We start from the raw sequence: 19,700 nt of genomic DNA, 5'->3' as shown, positions 1-19,700 counted from the left end.
AATAGGGCACAAAGAAATGGCCAAGCAACTGAATACATACTTTGGTTCTGTCTTTACGAAAGAGGACACAAATCAGGTGCCAGAAATGTTGAAGAATGCAAGATTTAGTTAAAGGGAAGAATTGAGATAATCAATATCAGTATAGAAATGGTGCTGGGAAAATTGATGGTCTACATCTGAGTACTAAAGGAAATGGCTGTAGGGTTAGTGGAAGCATTGGTGATCATCTTCCAGGATTCTATAGACTCTGAAACAGACCCTGCAGAATGGAGGGTAGCTAATATTCAAAAAGGGAGATAGAGAGAAAACGGGAAATTATAGCTTAACTTCAGTAGTGGGGAAAGTTCTCAACTCTATCATCAAAGACATTATAGCAGAGCATTTAGAAAACAGTAGCAGCATCAGACAGAGTCAACACGGATTTATGAAGGGGAAATCATGCTTGACAAATCTGTTGAAATTCTTTGAAGATGGAACTAGTAAAGTTGACGAGAGAGCGACAGTAGATGCAGTATATTTGGACTTTCAAAAAGCATTTGACAAAATCCCGAACAAGAAATTATCGTGCATGATTAAAGCACGTGGGATTGGAAGAAGTGAATTGAGATGGATAGAAAATTGGTTGGCAGAGAGGAAACAGAGACTATGAATTAATAGGTGCTTTTCAAATTGGCAGGCAATAACTAGTGGGGTGCCACGGGGATGGGGTACTGGGACCCTATCTATTCACAATATACATTAATGATATGGATGAGGAAACAAAATGTAACGTCTCAAAGTTTGCAGATGATACCAAGTTGGGTGGCAGGTGAACTTTGACATGGAAGCAGAGATCCTTCAGAATAATCTGGACAGGTTGGGTGAGTGGGCAAATCAATGACCGATGCAGTATAATTTAGATAAATGTTTTTGGAAACAAAAACAAGAAGGTAGATTACCACCTGAATGGCTGTAAATTGGGAGTGGGGAGGGGACCTGGGTGTCCCTGAGTACCAGTCACTGAAGGTAAGGATGCAGATGTGGCAGGCGGAAAATAAAGCAGGATGGCATGTTGGCCTTTGTTTCAAGAGGTTTCAAATACAGGAGCAGGAATGTGTTGTTGCAATTATACAGAGCCTCGGTGAGGCCACACCTGGAGTGTTGTGTGCAGTTTTGGCCTCCTTTTTTTGAGGAAGGATGTTCTTGCTCTTGAGGGAGTGCAGCAAAGGTTTACCAGGCTGATTCTGGGATGGAGGGAGAAGAGATTGACTAGGTTAGGATTGTTACTGCTGGAGTTCAGACAAATGAACAAAGAACAACCCAGCACGGGATACAGGTCCTTCAGCCCAACGAGCCTGCGCTGCCATCTTAACAAAGCATTTTCCTACACCTACCTAGACCCGTATGTATGTGTATGGTACTCCCATTGGAAACCAGATTCAGGGGAGAATAGTTCAGAGACAATACACCAATCAGCCTAAGAGCACATCTTTGGGGTGTGGGAAGAAACCGGAGCACCCGGAGGAAACCCACGCAACCACAGGGAGAATGCGCAAACTCCCACAGACACTGGCCCAAATCCATGATAGTCACTGAGCTGCTGTGGTGCCCATCTGCTGGTCCTGTTTTAAGCACTCACAACGACGCGAAGTACTAGGCCACTCTCGAAACATCCAAGAGCAGCCCACACACGACCCACCGTGTGCGTGCCCCTCATTAGACAACAAGGTGGACCGACACACCTGCGAGTAAAACATCAACATGCAGCATTAGATTTCCAGTAACGTCCCGAGGCACTGACCCTTTTTAAAACCATCTCCTATAACCCTCCATCCCTGTTTCACTCATGTGCCTATCTAAGTAAACCTTAAACAAGTCCAGCATGCCTGCCTCCACCACCTTACTTGGTAGTGCATTCCATACCCCCACGACCCTCTGTGTGAAAAACCTCCCTCTAATATCCAAATTATACTTCTTCCCCCCTCACCCTTAGCTCGTGTCCCCTCGTGGTATTTGCCTCCAATCTAGGGAAAAGCCTGCCACTGTCTACTCTATCTATACCCTTCATTATTTGATACACCTCTATCAGATCCCCCCCTTAATCTCCGTCTTTCTAAGGAAAAGAGCCCCAGTTTACCCAATCTTTCCTCATAAGCCAGTCCTTCCATACCAGGCAGCATCCTGGTAAACCTCCTCTGCACTCTCTCCAGGGTCTCCACGTCCTTCCGGTAGTAAGGCAACCAGAACTGGACGCAGTACTCCAAATGCGGTCTAACCAACGTTCTGTACAACTGTAGCATTAGACGCCAGCTCTTATACTCTATACCCCTTCCTATAAAGGCTAGCATTCCGTAAGCTTTCTTCGCAACCTTCTCCACCTGGGTTGCCACCTTCAAAGACTTGTGCACTTGCACTCCCAGGCCCATCTGCATTTCTATACTCTTAATTGGTCTACCCTTTATCATGTAACTCCTCCCTGCATTATTCCTTCCAAAATGCATCACCTCGCATTTATCAGGATTAAATTCCATCTGCCATCTATCTGCCCAATATACCTACCTATCTATATCCTGCTGTGTCACCTGACAATACTCCTTGCTATCCGTCAATCCTGCCATCTTGGTGTCACCTGCAAACCTGCTGATCACACCACGTACGCCCTCTTCCAAGTCATTTATACATATTACGAAGAGGTCCCAGTACTGAGCCCTGCGGCACGCCACTGGTGACAGACCTCCAGCTAGAAAAGGACCCTTCCACTACTACTCTCTGTCTCCTGTTGCCTAGCCAGTTTTCAATCCATCTAGATACCTGTCCCTGTATCCCATGTGCCTTAACCTTTTCTACCAGCCTACCGTGAGGGACTTTGTCAAACGCCATACTGAAATCCATATAGATGACATCAACGGATCGTCCATTGTCAACCGTTTTTGTCACCTCCTCAAAAAATTCTACCAGATTCGTAAGGCAAGACCTCCCCTGAACAAAGCCATGCTGCGTACCCCTAATCAGATCGCAACGCTCCAAATGCTTATACATCCTATCCCTAAGAATTTTTTCCAACAACTTTCCTACCACTGATGTCAAACTCTGGGGGGATCTCATAGATACTTATAAAATTCTAACAGGACTAGACAGCATAATGGCAGGAAGGATATTCCTGATGGTGTGGGAGTCCAGAGCCAGGGGTCATAGCCTGAGGATTCAGGATAGACCATTTAGGACAGAGGTGAGAAGACGTTTCTTCATCCGAGAAGTGGTAAACTTGTGGAATTTGTTACCACGGGAAGTATTTGATGCCAAAACATTGAACGTATTCAAGAAGTGGTTGGATATAGCACTTGGGGCAAATGGGATCAAAGGTTATAGGGAGAAAGCAGGATTAGGATATTGAGTTGGATGATCAGCCATGATCGTCATAAATGGCAGAGCAGGTTCGAAGGGCCAAATGGCTGCCCCCTACCCCATCTTCTGTGTTACTATGCATCATGTTCTGTGGTTCAGTTACCCCTTTTGGCATGGTAACCTTGTTGCCATGCCAGATTAGCCCAAATAATACAGTTAGTACTGAAATAAAATTTTTAATTAACCTGCTAGCAAGGAGAACAGACACAGTGAACAGTGAATTTCACTATAATGTGCTGTTCATACAGAAAATGCAATAGTTATAGTTTACCATATCTTGCTTTTTGGAATTTTATTCAAGAGGGTCTTATTTTCGTCCTGTGGCCAAGGCTGTAAACAGTTTTTATGGAACGAACACAATGTGTAGATTTAGTTGCTTACTCTGAGTACATAAGCGTGGCTTCACTTGAAGGCTGTGTTCAGCTAATAATCATTTTCTATTACTCAGAGTTGTTTGTCATAACTTAATTTTCACAATTGTTGCAATTTAATTTTTCCATACCAGCATCTGCAGTTTTTAACTGCTTTTAACTCTAGTTTCATTATAATTACTGCTTTATTTGAACTGAGCACCCTTAATTTTGCAGAACAGAGTGAATTAAATAATTGGCCATCGATAGAACTACAACTTAATTTCCAAAACCTCTGCCACATATGTTGTAGTGAAAGACAGTGGTCTGAGAAGATGCAGTATTCATTCACCTCTCTTTTATCTGGGCTCCTCTTCTCAGCCAGTTGAGCTTTCTCTTCTGTTTGCCTTTTTCAACACCCTTCAAAATAGTCAGCCTTCAGAGATCGCAACTGTCAGTAAATGCCTCAGTTCTTAGTCTCAATATCTGCTATCTTCATATCTCGCTTGCAAGTGTCCTGGTAGTGGAGTTGTGACCACTAAGTCACTAAGTTAATCTTGCTCAAGATTTATGCAGGTGGATTGTTTGATGAATTGAACTAGAAAGAGAAAGAGCTATAAAATTGATTTTGGTGCTCTGAGTTTGAAATACAGCAGCAATGCAAAGTAGAAAAAGAGCTTATCTCTTCACTGAGTAGTGAACATTAACTTTGTGTTTGTTAAATTGTTATATGTGTTCAATTTCTGGCACTAATGTGTTTCGCCTTTTGGAGTTCTAGCATAGTAAGTTTCAACAAATCAATTAAATAAAAATTAATCTATGTAAAAGTAATCCTACATACATTTTTGTTATTTCAGACAGATAACATATATTTATGTTCTGTTTTCTGAACAGCTCTGCAGATAAATATGCATTGTTCTTCAGACAGCGCAGTTATAATTACAGAATTGATGTAATCAAATTGCTATGTTCTGGTTAAAAAACTGGTAGTCTGCAAGTATTTCATTATTCAAATATTTTGACTTGATTATTTATGATTTCAGGTATCATGTGGGTTGTTATCTGTCTTGAAGCTGATCCATTCAGTTCCCTTTAATCTTTGTTTAATTTTGTATTCCTGTTTCCTGTCCTCCTTCATCTCCTCTATCTTATTTTTAAATTTTAGTTGAATTATTTTCTTCCTGTCTCTGTATTCAGGTAGTATCAGTGACTGAGTACCATCGCAGGATCGATGCTCTTAATGCTGAAGAACTGCGCAAGCTTTGCAGACGTCTAAAGGTGCCCCATCTGTAGTTAACCCCACTATTTATTTGCCAAAGAGCTAGAGCAGGTGTGGTCGTGTGTATCCCAGATTTTTCTCAGTGGCAAATACACCTGCATTGTGTTTGCCTCAGCAGCAATGCTATCAACGTCTCGCAGAAAATTCCTTATTTTGAATACAGTTGTGGTGCAGTGTTGTGTAATAGTTAGTTAAATGAAGCATATTGCATGAAGGGGAGTTAATTATGGCATGGGGGAAAATTAGGAATTTTCTGCCCTCCATATCACAGTAAGTTTCTCTCAAACTGCAGTCGTGATCTTTATGACGAGTAGTTCCTCTGTAATTTGGTTTATTTGATGTGGAGGCAAGTTTTGCTGAGAATGAGTTGAATGAATTTGTAATGATTGTGCCTGAATGTAGTGTATTTTCTATAAACTCTCCAATTGCCTGCATTCTTCTCAACTTTCTTGTTATAGACTTCAGTGGTTCTTAATTTATGCATTCCAACATGCCAGCAGCAGCACTGACCTGCATTGCACATTGATCAAGGGCAGTGATGTGAAAATGACAGTGCAAAACTTAATTTAAGACAGAGGGAAAATTAATAACGAGGAAATGATCATCTTTAAATGTTAAACCCATATATTTTTATTTGTCATCTTTTATATACTGCAGTGAGATAATGTAGAGATTTCTTTAATTAGAAATTTAACTGTCGTTTTACAAATTCCTGACTCATAGTTGTTCTTCTTTCTCATACTGTATAGTTAATGGCAAACTTCTGCTATAGACTTCTTAAATTTGCTTTGAAAAATTGAAGATGCCTTATTTTGTCATTATTTCCATCTTTTTTGAACAAGCAAAAATATAGGAACTGGGCTTTTGAGTTTTACTTGTAAAAATACAGTGCTATATTTGAGAAGCAAAGCCAGGAATATTCAGATTGACCATTAATTATAATGTGGACATAATATCTATTGTGCGAGGTCGTACATACACTGTTACCATTTTTCAGTTTAAGGTAATGACTAAAGATGGGGCTGTGGTTCTTAATGCTATCCCTGATTTTAGATAACGACACAGGAAGAAACCAGTATGAGGCAAAATACAACCACAAAGCCTGACTTGGAGCTTGAAACATTTCGGCCAAACCTGAGTGAAAAAAGTGACCTGCTCCAAATGGATCAGATTGAAAAGGTAATTAATTCGTAGACAGTAAGATAAAAGTGTCAGTAAGTACCTCACAAGCATTTTATAACTGCAAGTTGTTGTTGAAACCTCTCTTTAATTTGGGAATCAAAACTGGAAAAGGTGATGCAATAGATTTTTGTTTCAAAATTTTCTACAGGAACAGTTTAGAGTTTGCTACAGTAATTTATTACTCAGCCTGGGCAAGTTTGAAACTGGAAAAGCTTTGTGATTGAGCAGCTGGATGTGGGGTAGTGATCCTTCTGTTCTCCTGCCTTTCTCCGATCATATCCCAGGGGGCTTGTTGGTGATCTTTCTACAGAAAATAGACAGGCTTCAATTTTCCAAGTTGTTTGACTATTTTTATTGGAATCTGTTTATTTTAAAATCCATTTTGTTTAGTACTGAATAAATTAAAGTTTTGGCCAGATTACACTAGAAATATCTAACCCACTACAAGCATCCCATACATGAAGTTGCAAGAATATGCTGACAAGTACAATTGCCAGAAAAAGTTCAGCACACTCATCAAAAGTTGGGTTATAGTCTTTCATTGTGTTTTCAATGCACAGAAAAGACAAAAAATAAAAGTTAGACTTGGATAAACTTGAAAATGTTGAATGGAGGTTACTTCATCAAGATGGATACAAAAATTAGCCACCGAGTTCACAGTAATAGAGGCCTTCAAATGTTGACTGAAACAAACGTGAATAGGCCATTAATCATAAATCATTCAGAGCAGTTAGTTTATAAAAATAATTGTAAACTAATGCCATCAAATTGTAAAATATTACACTGTAGCAACTATTTCTGAGCTGAAATTCTGTAGAGCACATGATATAGATGGCTATCCATTAAATGAGGTCAAAGTAGGATAGCTTTGCAAAGACATAATCTGACAAAATAAGAACGTAATATTAGCAGAGGCAATCAAAAATATCAGTCAAAAAGATGGGTTTTAAGGAGGTCCTTTCAAGAAGAAAAAGGATGGAGAAGCGAAAAGGCATTCCAGGCTTGAGGCCGAACTGGCTGAAGGCATGACTCCTGTTATGGAATGTAGGAGGCTGAGAGAGTTATTGATCTACAGGAAGCTACAGAGAATTGTAGCTTTTGAAGGGTAAAAATTTGAAGGGTAGGGGATTTTAGTTAAGTCAGGCAGCATGGTCGGTGCAGGCTTGGAGGGCCGAAGGGCCTGTTCCTGTGCTGTAATTTTCTTTGTTCTTTGAAGAAGTGAAGGGACAAGGACTTGCCTGAGAGAGAGTTTTAAATTAGAAATGCTGGGAACTAGGAACCGGTGCTTTCCTTGCCTATTAAAATACCATTTGAGCATACTCCTGAGTTTTCCTTCTTTCTGGCATTCTTATCAAATTGTTCACCACAGTCAGTTTCCTTCAGTTTGATAAGGCCCACTAAATCTTGTTTTTAAAGATTCACGTACCACTGGTACTAAGACTTCATCCCCATCAGCAAAACTACAAATGTTTGGTGGTTAGGTTGATTGACCATGCTAAAATTGCCCCCTAGTATCCTGAGATGCATAGGTTAGAGGGATTAGCGGGTAAATGTGTAGGGCCTGGGTGGGATTGTGGTCGGTGCAGACTCGATCAGCCAAATGGCCTCTTTCTGCACTGTAGGGTTTCTATGATTTCTACGAAAGTTTTGATTTCTTATTGCTTCCTGTTTCATCATTGTGCCACTTTTAAATTCTGTCAAGCCAACTCACCTGCTCAACTCGATATTTTTCCCGTATTTGACACAAGTCCAATAGCTTAGAACACTGACTCACCTATTTCTCTTCAATCAATTTAAGTGGTCCTCTTACCTCATGACCAAAAATCAATTCAAATGGATTGAATTTAGTTGATTCATTGAGTGCATCCCTAAGTGCAAAAGTACAAATGGAATTCCTTTATCCCAAGCCTCTGGATAATCTTGACAATAAGCCCTCAACGTTGTCTTTAAAGTTTGATGCCACCACTCTAACTCTCCGTGTGATTCTGAATGGTATGTGGTTGATCTAAATTGTTTTACTCCTAATCTATCCATAACCACCTCAAATAACTTTGATGTAAAATTTGATCCCTGGTCTGATTTGTATTTCTGAGGGTAGTCCATAATCTAGTAAAAAAAAATTAAGTAACTCTTTTACAATCCTTTTTAACTGAAATGTTGTGTGATGGAATGGCCTTTGGAAATCTAGTAGGTGCATCCATTATGGTCAATAGATATTGATTCCCACTTTTCATTTTAAGGAGGGATCCTACGCAATCAATTAAGACCCTTGTAAAAGGTTCCTAAAATGCTGGAATGAGTATTGTCACTGCTTGAGGTTTCACTATTACCTGATGTGTGACATGTCTGGCAAAATTCAACCACATCTTTATGCAGTCCAGGACAATAAAATATTTTTGTATTTGAGCTTGAGCTTTCTTCACTCCTAAATGACCCCCTACTGGTATCTCGTGCCACCTGCAACACCGCCTTTCTATAACTCACCCAGTACCACCTGCCTGAATATGTAAAGGTCTCAATTTCCTCATTTAGACATTATTCGATATACATTCAGATTCTATTTCTGTGTATGCTTTCTGATACAACTGCTTTACCTCTATATTTTTCTGCTGTAATTCTGCCAAGTTTTCTGAACTAAAATATCCACTTCAATTTTGTTCTTTTCCAGCTATCTGATCAAAAAAGATTTCTGATATTTGAACTGCAACTTCTTCATCTTCACTTGTTGATTTCTCTGCTTGTCTTAACTTGTGGTTTTGTGACCTTGTTACCACACAATTGGGAAAATTTCCAGAATGTACATCCTTCAATTTAGAATACTGTGTACAGTAGGGCCACACTTGAAATGCTGTGTACAGTTCTGGTTACCATGTTTTAGAAAGGATATTATTAAACCAGACAGAGTGCAGAAAAGATTTACTAGGATGTTACTGGGACTTGATGGTTTGAGTTATAAGGAGAAGCCGAATAGATTGGGACTTCTCTCTCTGGAGTGCAGGAGGCTGAGGGGTGATCTTATAGAGGTCTATAAAACAATGAGGGGCACAGATCAGCTAGATAGTCAATATCTTTTCCCAAAGATAGGGGAGTCTAAAACTAGAGGGCATAGGATTAAGGTGAAAGGAAAGAGACACAAAAGGTCCAGAGGGGCAATTTTTTCATAGAGGGTGGTGAGCGCCTGGAAAAGCTGTCAGAGGTACTAATAGAGGCAGGTACAATTTTGCTTTTTAAAAAGCATTTAGACAGTTACATGAATAAGATGGCTATTGAGGGATATGGGCCAAACTCAGGCAATTGGGACTACCTTATTCATTTAAAAAAAAAGAGTCAGCCTGGACAAGTTGGTCCTAAGGGCTGCAGGGAAAAAGCCTGGGAACTACAAGCCAGTGAGCCTCACATCTGTGGTGGGTAAGTTGTTGTAAGATATTTTGAGAGACAGGATCTACAGTCATTTAGAGAAGCAAGGACTAATTAGGGACAATCAGCATGGCTTTGTGAATGCAAAATCATGTCTCACAAATTTGATTGCGTTTTTTGAAGGGGTAACCAGGAAGATAGATGAGGGCAGTGCAGTTGATGGTGTCTGCATGGACTTTAGCAAGGCCTTTGACAAGATACCACATGGTAGGTTGTTGCACAGGGATAAACCTCACGGGATCCAGGCTGAGGTATCTAAATAGATACAAAATTGACTTCTTGACAGAAGGCTGTTTTTCAAACTGGAGGCTGTGACCAGCAGTGTGCCTCAGGGATCAGTGCTGGGTCCACTGTTATTTGCATTTATATTAGTGATTTGGATAAGAATTTAGGAGGCACGGTTAGTAAGTTTGCAGGTGACACCAAGATTGGTGGCATAGTGAAGAAAGTTATTTTGGATTTCAAGGGAATCTTGATCAATTGGGCCAGTGGCCTGATGAATGGCAGGTGGAGTTTAATTTAGACAAACGCGAGGTGATGCATTTTGGTAGATTGAACCAGGGCAGGACTTAGTTAATGGTAGGGCATTGGGGAGAGTTACAGAACAGAAAGATCTAGGGGCATGTGTTCATAGCTGCTTGAAAGTGGAGTCACAGGTGGACAGAGTGGTGAAGAAAGCATTCTGCATGCTTGGTTTCATCGGTCAGAACATTGAACACAGGAGTTGGGACGTCTTGTTGAAGTTGTACAAGACATTGGAATACTGTGTGCAGTTCTGGTCACCCTATTATAGAAAGGATATTATTAAACTAGAAAGAGTGCAGAAAAGATTTACTAGGATGCTACCCGACCTTGATGGTTTGAGTTATAAGGAGAGGCTGGGACTCTTTTCTCTGGAGCGTAGGAGTCTGACGGGTGACCTTATTAGAGGTCTATAAAATAATGAGAGGCACAGATAAGGTAGATAGTGAATATCTTTTCCCAAATGTAGGGGAGTCAAAAATAAGAAGGCGTAGATTTAAAGTGAAAGGAGAGAGATACATAAGTGTCCAGGGGGCAATTTTTTCACAGAGGGTGGTGAGTGTCTGGAACAAGCTGCCAGAGGTTCTAGTAGAGGCGGGTACAATTTTGTCTTTTGAAAAGCATTTAGATAGTTATGTGGATAAGATGGGTATAGACGGATATGGGCCAAATGTGGACAATTGGCATTACAACATAAGAACATAAGAAATAGGAGCAGGAGTAGGCCAACTAGCCCTTCGAGCCTGCCCCGCCATTCAGTAAGATCATGGCTGATCTGTCGTGGCTCAGTTCCACATTCCCGCCCTCTCCCCATAACCCTTAATCCCCTCTCTTATCAAAAACCCATTAACCCGCGTCTTAAAAATATTTAGCGAGGTAGCCTCCACCACTTCAATGGGCAGAGAATTCCAGAGATTCACCACCCTTTGAGTGAAGAAGTTCTTCCTCAACTCCGTTCTGAACCGCCCCCCCTTTATCTTGAGGCTGTGCCCCCTAGTCCTACTATTAGCTTAAGGGTTTGAAAAAAAGGGCGACCTGGACAACTTGGGCTGAAGGGCCTGTTTCCATGCTGTAAATCTCTGACTCTAAGGGCCTGTTTCCCGTGATCTATGACTCTAACTCAGTTGTTTCATTTTCTACTGGCTTTTCAATCATGGTAGGCATCATTCCCACCTGTGAACCAGCTATATTGTTACCTAAAATAAACTGTATTCTTGGACACGATAATTTTTCTGTTACTCCTGCTGTCACTTACCACATTTCACTGGACTCTTCATCGTTATTCTGTATAATGTGACACTACCCTTCTCACCCTAAATTCCACATACTATCATTTTTTCTGGCAATACTCCTTCCAAATTACATAACTCCTCATTTCTCATCATCAAAGATTGACTTGACCCCATAACTTTTTAAAATTGTATTTTTACCTGATGTTACATGCGAGTAAATTTTACCCACAAGAGTAAATTATTTAAAGAGATCTGGCATTTCCTTATCAATCAAGTCCTGACCAGACTGTACCTCTTTTCACCTCTTCAGCATCAACTGGAGTTTCCTTTACCACTTGCGTCTTCCCGGTGCTTTTCTTAAACTACCAGCACTGTAACTTTGTGTGCCTGACTTGATCACAGTGAAAACATTTGAAACTTTTCATTTCTCTTCCACCCTCTCATGTATTTCCTTTTTAACCTGTCTTCATTGTCTCCCACAAGGCCTCTTTACCACCTAAGGATTACTCTATTCCCCAGTTCCGATTCCTCTGATGTTGGAAACCAAACTTTGATTTATGAACTGATTCATAGTCATCTGCCATTTTGCTGCTAACCTTGCAGTTTTAACCTCCTGCTCTTCCACATGTGTTCTCACTATGTCAGGAAGTGAATTTTTAAACTCATCCCAAGCATCTCCAGAAGCATCATATGTTTGACCTATTTTAAAGGCCCTTATCCACCTATCAAAATTATTTTGTTTGATCCTTTCAAATTCTATGTATGTTTGACCAGGTTCTTGAACTTCTAAACTGTCTGTAAGTCTCCAGCAGTAGTTCATATGCACTTAAAATGGCTTTTTTCACCTCTTCATAATCTCCAGATACTTCCTCTGATGGTGATGCAAGCACCTTACTAGCTCTATCTGTCAACTTTGCTTAAACAATAATACCCATGTGGCCTGTGGCCATTGAATTTATTTAGCTACTTCCTTGGCAATGCTTGGACATTTTTAAACAGATCCCCACCAGGCTCTATGTGGCCCATATCCCTCTATTCACTGGCTATTCATGTATGTGTCAAGATGCCTCTTAAACATTGCTATTTTATCTGCTTCTACTACCTCCTCTGGCAGTGTATTTCAGGCGCTTAGCACTCTATGTAAAACAAAAAAGAACTTGCCTCTCACATCTACTTTAATGTTCCTCCCTTTTACCTATGTCACCTAGTAATTGATATTTCGACCCTGGGGAAAAGACTCCAATTATCCATCCTATCCACGCCTCTCATAATTTCAAAAACTCGTATTATGTAAATGTAGGGCAATAAGTTCAGGGTATTCCTGGATGTCTAGGACAATTCAGAACTGGATGAGGAAGAACAGAAAGGCCTTTAACAAATTCAAAGAGAACAATTCAGTTGCGGCCCTAGAGAAATATAGAAAGTGCAAAAAGGAACTTAAGAAAGCAATTAGAAAAGCAAGGAGGAGGTATGGAAAAGGACTTGTAAACAGGATTAGGAAAGATCCTAAGATATTTTATAAATACGTTCAAGAGAAGAGATTAACGAGTGAAAGAGTAGAGCCCATTGGGGGCAATGTGTGTGAAGCCACAGGATATTGAAAGTGTGTTAAATGAATACTTGTCTTCGGTTTCCATTCTGGAAAAGAAGAATGCAGGTACAGAATTCAGGTAAAGGAACTGTGAAGAGCTTGCAGAGTTTGACAGAGGAAATGAAGTGTATTGGTTGCTCTGATCTTGAAAACAGACAAATCCCCTTGTCCGGATGAATCGCATTCCAGGCTACTGTAGAAGGCAAGGCAAGACAGGACATTACAGGGACTTTGTCACAAATTTTTAATCCTCTCTGGCCACAGCAGAAGACAAAGGAAGTACACCATCTACATGCACACCAAGAACAGGAAACTTGAGAAACTCGGCATCACCACAAGCAGCAATCAAGCCTTCCCCATAGCACCACAGTAGAAAACAGCACCACCGCAGGGAAGTCCATTGTCGACTTGTCGGACTACACACCTCAACCAGATGAAGTCGAAGTTCTCAGCCAAGGGCTCAATTTCTGCCCCATCACCAAAATGACCCATCAGTCTCACAGTGGACACAGAGGAATTCATCAGGCAAAAGAGGCTGTAGGAGTTCTTCCACAATCCCCAAGAGACCAACAGCTAACACAATGAGACAGCCAATGAACCGGAACAGCCGACAGATCCACAGTGCAGCCACAGAAGCAGAAAGAGCCCAATTGGACTCTTCCGAAAGGCCGCTGCCCTCGACTTGACATGTATGCCCAAGCCATCAGGAGGTGCGTCAACACCAGATTCATCAACCGCACTCACAAGACAGCCCCGAACATCACCCAAGCACAATGCAATGCCATCCGCACTCTCAAGACCAACTGCAACGTTGTCATCAAACCAGCAGACATACTGAACAGAATAAATTACTGCAAAGAAGTGTACTGACAACTGAACAACAAGGAACACTACAGACGGTTACCTGCAGATCCAATCAAAGAACCCACCTGTCAACTCAACGCTCTGATCAAGACCTTTGATCCGGACCTTCAGAGCACTTGCGTGCTCTTATCCCATGTACTCCCCGCATTGGAAGTCTCTACTGCCTCCCAGAGATAGACAAGGCAAACACACCTGGCCGTCCCATTATATCAGACAATGGGATCCTGTGCAAGAACCTCTCCAGCTACATCAAGGGCATCCTGAAACCCATTGTACGAAGAACCCCCAGCTTTTGTCGCAACACTGCAGACCTCCTACAGAAACTCAGCACACATGGAGCAGTTAAACCAGGAGCACTCCTCGTCACAATGGATGTCTCGGCACTCTTACACCAGCATCCTCCACAACGATAGCATTGCTGCAACTGCCTCAGTACTCAACACCATCAACTGCCAGTTTCCAGATGCAATTTTACAACTCATCTGCTTCATCCTGCACCACAATGTCTTCACTTTCAACAACCATTCTTCATCCAGACACACAGAACAGCTGTGCGGACCAAATTCACACCTCAATATGCCATCATCTCATGCACAGGCTCGAACAAGACTTCACCTGACAGGACCTTCAACCGATGCTATACACTAGATACATCGATGACATTTTTTTCCTTGGGACTTACAGTGAACAATCACTGAAACAACTATATGATGACTTCAACAAGTTCCATCCCACCATCAACATGGACTATTCTCCGGAATCGGTTGCATTCTTAGACACATGCATCTCCGTTAAGGATGGTCACCTCAGTGCTTCACTGTACCACAAGCCCACAGATAACCTCACGATGCCCCACTTCTCTAGCTTCCACCCCAAACACGTTACAGAAGCCATCCCCTACAGACAAGCCCTCCGGTAACACAGGATCTGCTCAGATGAGGAGGATCGCAACAGACACCTCCAGACGCCGAAAGATGCCCTCATAAGAACAGGATATGGTGCTCAACTCATCGATTGACAGTTCCGACGCGCCACAGTGAAAAACAGCACGAACCTCAGAAGACGGGACACGGTGGACAGAGTACCCTTCGTCGTCTGGTATTTTCTTGGAGTAGAGAAGCTATGACATCTTCTCCGGAGTCTTCAACGTGTCATTGATGAAGGTAAACATCTGGCCACGGCCATCCTCACACCCGACTTCTTGCCTTCAAACAACCACACAACCTCAAACAGACCATTGTCCGCAGCAAACTATCCAGCCTTCAGGAAAACAGTCACCGCAACACCATACAACCCTGCCACAGCAACCTGCGCAAGACATGCCAGATCATCGACATGGATGCCATTATCTCATGTGAGAACACTATCCACCAGCTATATGGTACGTACTCTTGCAACTCGGCCAACGTTATCTACCTGATACGCTGCAGGAAAGGATGTCCCAAGGCATGGTACATTGGGGAGACCATGTGGACGCAACGACAATGAATGAATGAACACCGCTCGACAATCACCAGGCAAGACCGTTCCCTTCCTGCTCGCGAACACTTCAGCGCTCACGGGTATTTGGCCTCTGATCTTTGGGTAAACATTCTCCAAAGCGGCCTTCACACACACGACAGCGCAGAGTCGCTGAGGAGGGACTGATATCCAAGTTCCACACATGAGGACAGCCTCTACTGGGATCTTGGGTTCATGTCACACTATTTATAACCCCCCTGACTTGCCTGGGCTTGCAACATCTCACTTGTTGTTCTTCTGGAGATGATACACATCTCTTTAACCTATGCTTAATGCCATCTCCACTCACATTGCACCTTTTAAGACTTGATTAGCTGTCAAGATTCGCATTCTAATCAGTATTCTGTAAACTGAGTGTGTGCCTTTATATGCCCTGTTTGTGATCAGAACTCCCCACTCACCTGATGAAGGGGCAAAGCCCCAAAAGCTAGTGATGTTTGCTACCAAATAAACCCATTGGACTTTAACTTGGTGTTGTGAGACTTCTTACTGTGTTTATCCCAGTCCAACGCCGGCATCTCCTCATCATAGCAGAAGTGCCAGAGGCCTGGAGGACAACTAATTTGTTTCCACTTTTCAAGAAGAGTGATAGAGATGAACCAGGAAATTACAGATTAGTGAGTCTCATGAGTGGTGGGGAAAATTCTGAAGGAGAGAATTAATATCCATTTGGAAAGACATTGGTTGGTTAATTAGGGATGGTCAGCATGGCTTTGTCAAAGGCAGATCATGCCTAACAAATTTGTTACAATTTTTTTGAAAATGTCACCTAGTGTGTAGATGACAGAAGTTCAGTTGATGTAGTTCATATAGATTTTAGCAAAGATTTTGACAAGGTCCTACATGAGAGACTGAGAAGAAAATCAGTGGAATTCAGGGAAACCTGGTGAGATGGATCAGAAACTGGCTTAGTTATAGGGCACAAAGGGTAGTGGTAGAAGGCTGTTTGAGTAATTAGAGGTCCTGTGGTGTGCCACTGTGATCAGTACTGGAACTCATATTGTTTGTTATATACATAAATGATACTGGTCAAACCGCCCACCTTGGGCGGCACGGTAGCACAGCGGTTAGCACTGCTGCTTCACAGTCCAGGGACCAGAGTTCGATTCCTGGCTTGGGTCACTATCTCTTTGCACATTCTCCTTGTGTCTGCGTAGGTTTCCTCAGGGTGCTCCGGTTTCCCCCCTCAGTCCAAAGATGTGCAGGTTAGGTTGATTGGCCGTGCTAAAATTGCCCCTTAGTGTCCTGAGATGTGTTGGTTAGAGAGATTAACGGGTGGATATGGGGATAGGGCCTGGATGGGATTGTGATCGGTGCAGACTCGATGGGCCAAATGGCCCCTTTCTGCACTGTAGAGTTTCTCTGATTCTGTGAAACTGTGGAGGAAATGTGAAGCAAGTTTGCAGACCACATCAAGATTGGTAGGATGGTTAATAGTGAAGAAGATTGTTATAGGTTACAAAAAAAATAGAGGATTGGTCAGAGGGCAAAGATGCTAAGTGTGAAGTGATACACTGAAGAAAAAATAAGATAAATGGATTGTTTAATGAATGGAGGGACACTGGATACTTCAGAGAAACAGGGATCTTGGAGTAATTATTCACGGATCCCTGAAAGTGGCAGAACGTGTGAATAGGATAGTTAAGAAGGCACGTGGGACACTTGATTTCATCAGTCATGGTATAGTGTATAAGAGCAACGAGATAATGTTGGAGCTATACAGGCCATTGGTTAGACTGCAGCTGGAATACTGTGTACAGTTCTGGTCACCTCACAACCGGAAGGATGTGATAGCACGAGAGGGGTCCAGAGGAGGTTTGCCAGGATCTTGCCTGGGATGGTGTATTTTAGTTATAAGGAAAGACTGATTGGATTATTTTCTTTAGAGCAGAGAAGGCTCCAAACCAGGCAACATCCTCGGGGTGTTATGGAGATACACAAGATTTATGAGGGGTATGGACAGGGTTAGCAGGGAGTAGCTGTTCCCCTAGGCTGAGAGGTCAATCACAAGGGGACATAGTTTTTGGGTAAGGGGCAAGAGATTCAGAGGGGATTTGTGAAAAAACCTTTTCACTCAGTGATGGGAACCTGGAATGCCCTACCTGAGAAGGAAGTGGTACAAAGAAGGAAGCCAAGGCCCAAAATCTGACAACCTTTTTAAAAAAAAGTTTGGATGAGCACTGTTCAAGGATATGAGATAAGTGCAAGAAAATGAGATTGGCATGCGCAGTTCTGGTCGCCTCACTAAGATGTAGAAGCTATTGAGAGGGTACAGAGGAGATTTACAAGGATGTTGCCTGGACTGGGAGGCATGCCTTATGAAGTTAGGTTGAGGGAGCTGGGACTCTTTTCCCTGGAGAGACAAAGGTTGAGAGGCGACCTGATAGAAGTTTACAAAATGTTGAGAGGAATAGATAGGGTGGATTCTCAGAGGCTATTTCCCCGGGTTGAAATGGTTGCTACGAGAGGACACAGATTTAAGGTGCAAGGAGGGAAGTTCAGAAGTGATGTTAGGGGTAAGTTTTTCACTGAGGGTGGTGAGTGAATGGAATCGGCTGCCATCAGTGGTGGTGGAGGCGAACTCGCTGGGGTCTTTTAAAAGACTTCTGGATGAGTATATGGGGTTTAATGAGATTGAGGGTTATAGATAGGTCTGTAGGTTGGTAGGTGTTGATGTGATCGGTGCAACTCGTGGGCCGAAGGGCCTGTTTGTGCTGTAGTGTTCTATGTTCTATGCCTTCAATGCTACTTATTTTTGATGCAGACCCGAATCTTTCTTCTGCTGGATGACTGTAACTTCATCAGGTTGCCCCTCAGCCTCTGACTTTCAAGTAATAACAAAGTTTGTCCAAACTCTCCTCATAGCTCCATACCAGGCAACATCCTGGTAACCTTTTCTGTACCTCTCCAAACCCTCCACATCTTTCTGGTGGCATGGTGACCTGAACTGTGTGAAATATTCCAAATGTGGCCAAAGTAAAGTTCTATACAGCTGCAACATGACTTGCCAGTTTTTATACTCTGTGCTCCAACCAATAAAAGCAAACATGCCATACGTCACCTTAACCACCCACTTGTGTTGCTACTTTTGGGAACTGTGGACCTGTCTGCTGAGATTTCTCTGTATGTTAATACTTCTAAGAGGATGTATACTTTCCTCCTGCATTAGACCTTCCAAAATGCATCCCTTGCATTTGTCCAGCTTAAATTCCATCTTCCATTTCTCCACTCAAGTCTCCAAGCCTATCTACATCCTCCTATTTCTTCTTGCAATCCTCCTCACTATCCACAGCTCCCCCAATCTTTGTGCCTCCTGCAAACTTACTAATCAGACCACCTGCATTCTCTTCCAAATCATTTATTCCTATATACAATGAGGGTCCCAGTACTGATCCCTGTGGAAGACCACTGATCACAGATCTTCAGTCAGAAAAACACCCTTCTACCGCTACTGTCTGTTTTCTATTACCAAGCCAGTTCCGTGTCTATTTTACCAGCTCACCAATGTGACTTCACCTCCTGTATCAACCTGCCTTGTCAAAGGCCTTGCTAAAGCCCACGTAGATTGCATCGAGTATCTTTGTCATTTCCTCAAAAAACTGAATCAAGTTTGTGAGACGCAACGTCCCCACACATAGCTGTGCTACCTATCACTAATAATTTCATATTTTTCCAAGTGTGAATAAATTCTGTCATTAATAATCTTCTCCAGTAATTTCCACCACTGACATAAGGCTCAGCGGCCTGTAATTTCCCAGATTATCCCTATTGCCCTTCTTAAACAAAGAAATAACATTGGCTATTCTCCGGTCCTCTGGGACCTTTTCTGTGACTAAAGAGGTTACAAAGATTTCATACAAAGCCTCAGCAATTTCCTCCCTCGCCTCCTTCAGTATTCTGGGATAGATCCCATCAGATCTCATCCCAGGGACTTGTCTAACACCAAACACCTACTCCTTTGTTAGACCTACAGACCTTCTTGAGAAGGTGAGAGGGCATGGGATCCAAGGAGCTTTGGCCTTGTGGATCCAGAACTGGCTTTCCTGTAGAAGGCAGAGAGTGGTTGTGGATGGGTCTTTTTCTGCATGGAGGTCAGTCACCAGTGGAGTGCCCCAGGGATCTGTTCTAGGACCCTTGCTGTTTGTCATTTTCATAAATGACCTAGATGAGGAAGTGGAGGGATGGGTTAGTTAGTTCGCCGATGACACGAAGGTCGCTGGTGTTGTGGATGGTCTGGAAGGATGTCAGAAGTTGCAGCAGGACATAAATAGGATGCAGGACTGGGTGGAGAAGTGGCAGATGGACTTCAATGCAAACAAATGTGTAGTGGTCCATTTTGGCAGGACCAAAGGGATGAA

General features: G+C 42.3%; 1 protein-coding gene across 6 annotated transcripts in view; it reads left to right on the top strand.

The window, feature by feature from the left end:
• The window catches only part of oxr1a (oxidation resistance 1a), a 588,813-nt gene that overhangs the window by 508,627 nt on the left and 60,486 nt on the right, over nucleotides 1-19,700 (top strand). For 5 of the 6 annotated variants that reach the window (XM_080193724.1, XM_080193723.1, XM_080193725.1 and 2 more), the window contains 2 exons: nucleotides 4,932-5,012; nucleotides 6,067-6,192. In XM_080193724.1, the coding sequence (XP_080049850.1) occupies nucleotides 4,932-5,012; nucleotides 6,067-6,192 (207 nt within the window). The remainder of the gene's footprint in view (nucleotides 1-4,931; nucleotides 5,013-6,066; nucleotides 6,193-19,700) is intronic. The other variant, XM_080193727.1, reaches the window with a different exon arrangement.

This window comes from Carcharhinus amblyrhynchos, chromosome 8 (assembly GCF_965287045.1).
Source record: "Carcharhinus amblyrhynchos chromosome 8, sCarAmb.v2.hapA, whole genome shotgun sequence".
NCBI lineage: Eukaryota > Metazoa > Chordata > Chondrichthyes > Carcharhiniformes > Carcharhinidae > Carcharhinus > Carcharhinus amblyrhynchos.
Note: the sequence above shows the minus strand (reverse complement) of the source record. Positions and strands in the feature narration are given on the sequence as shown.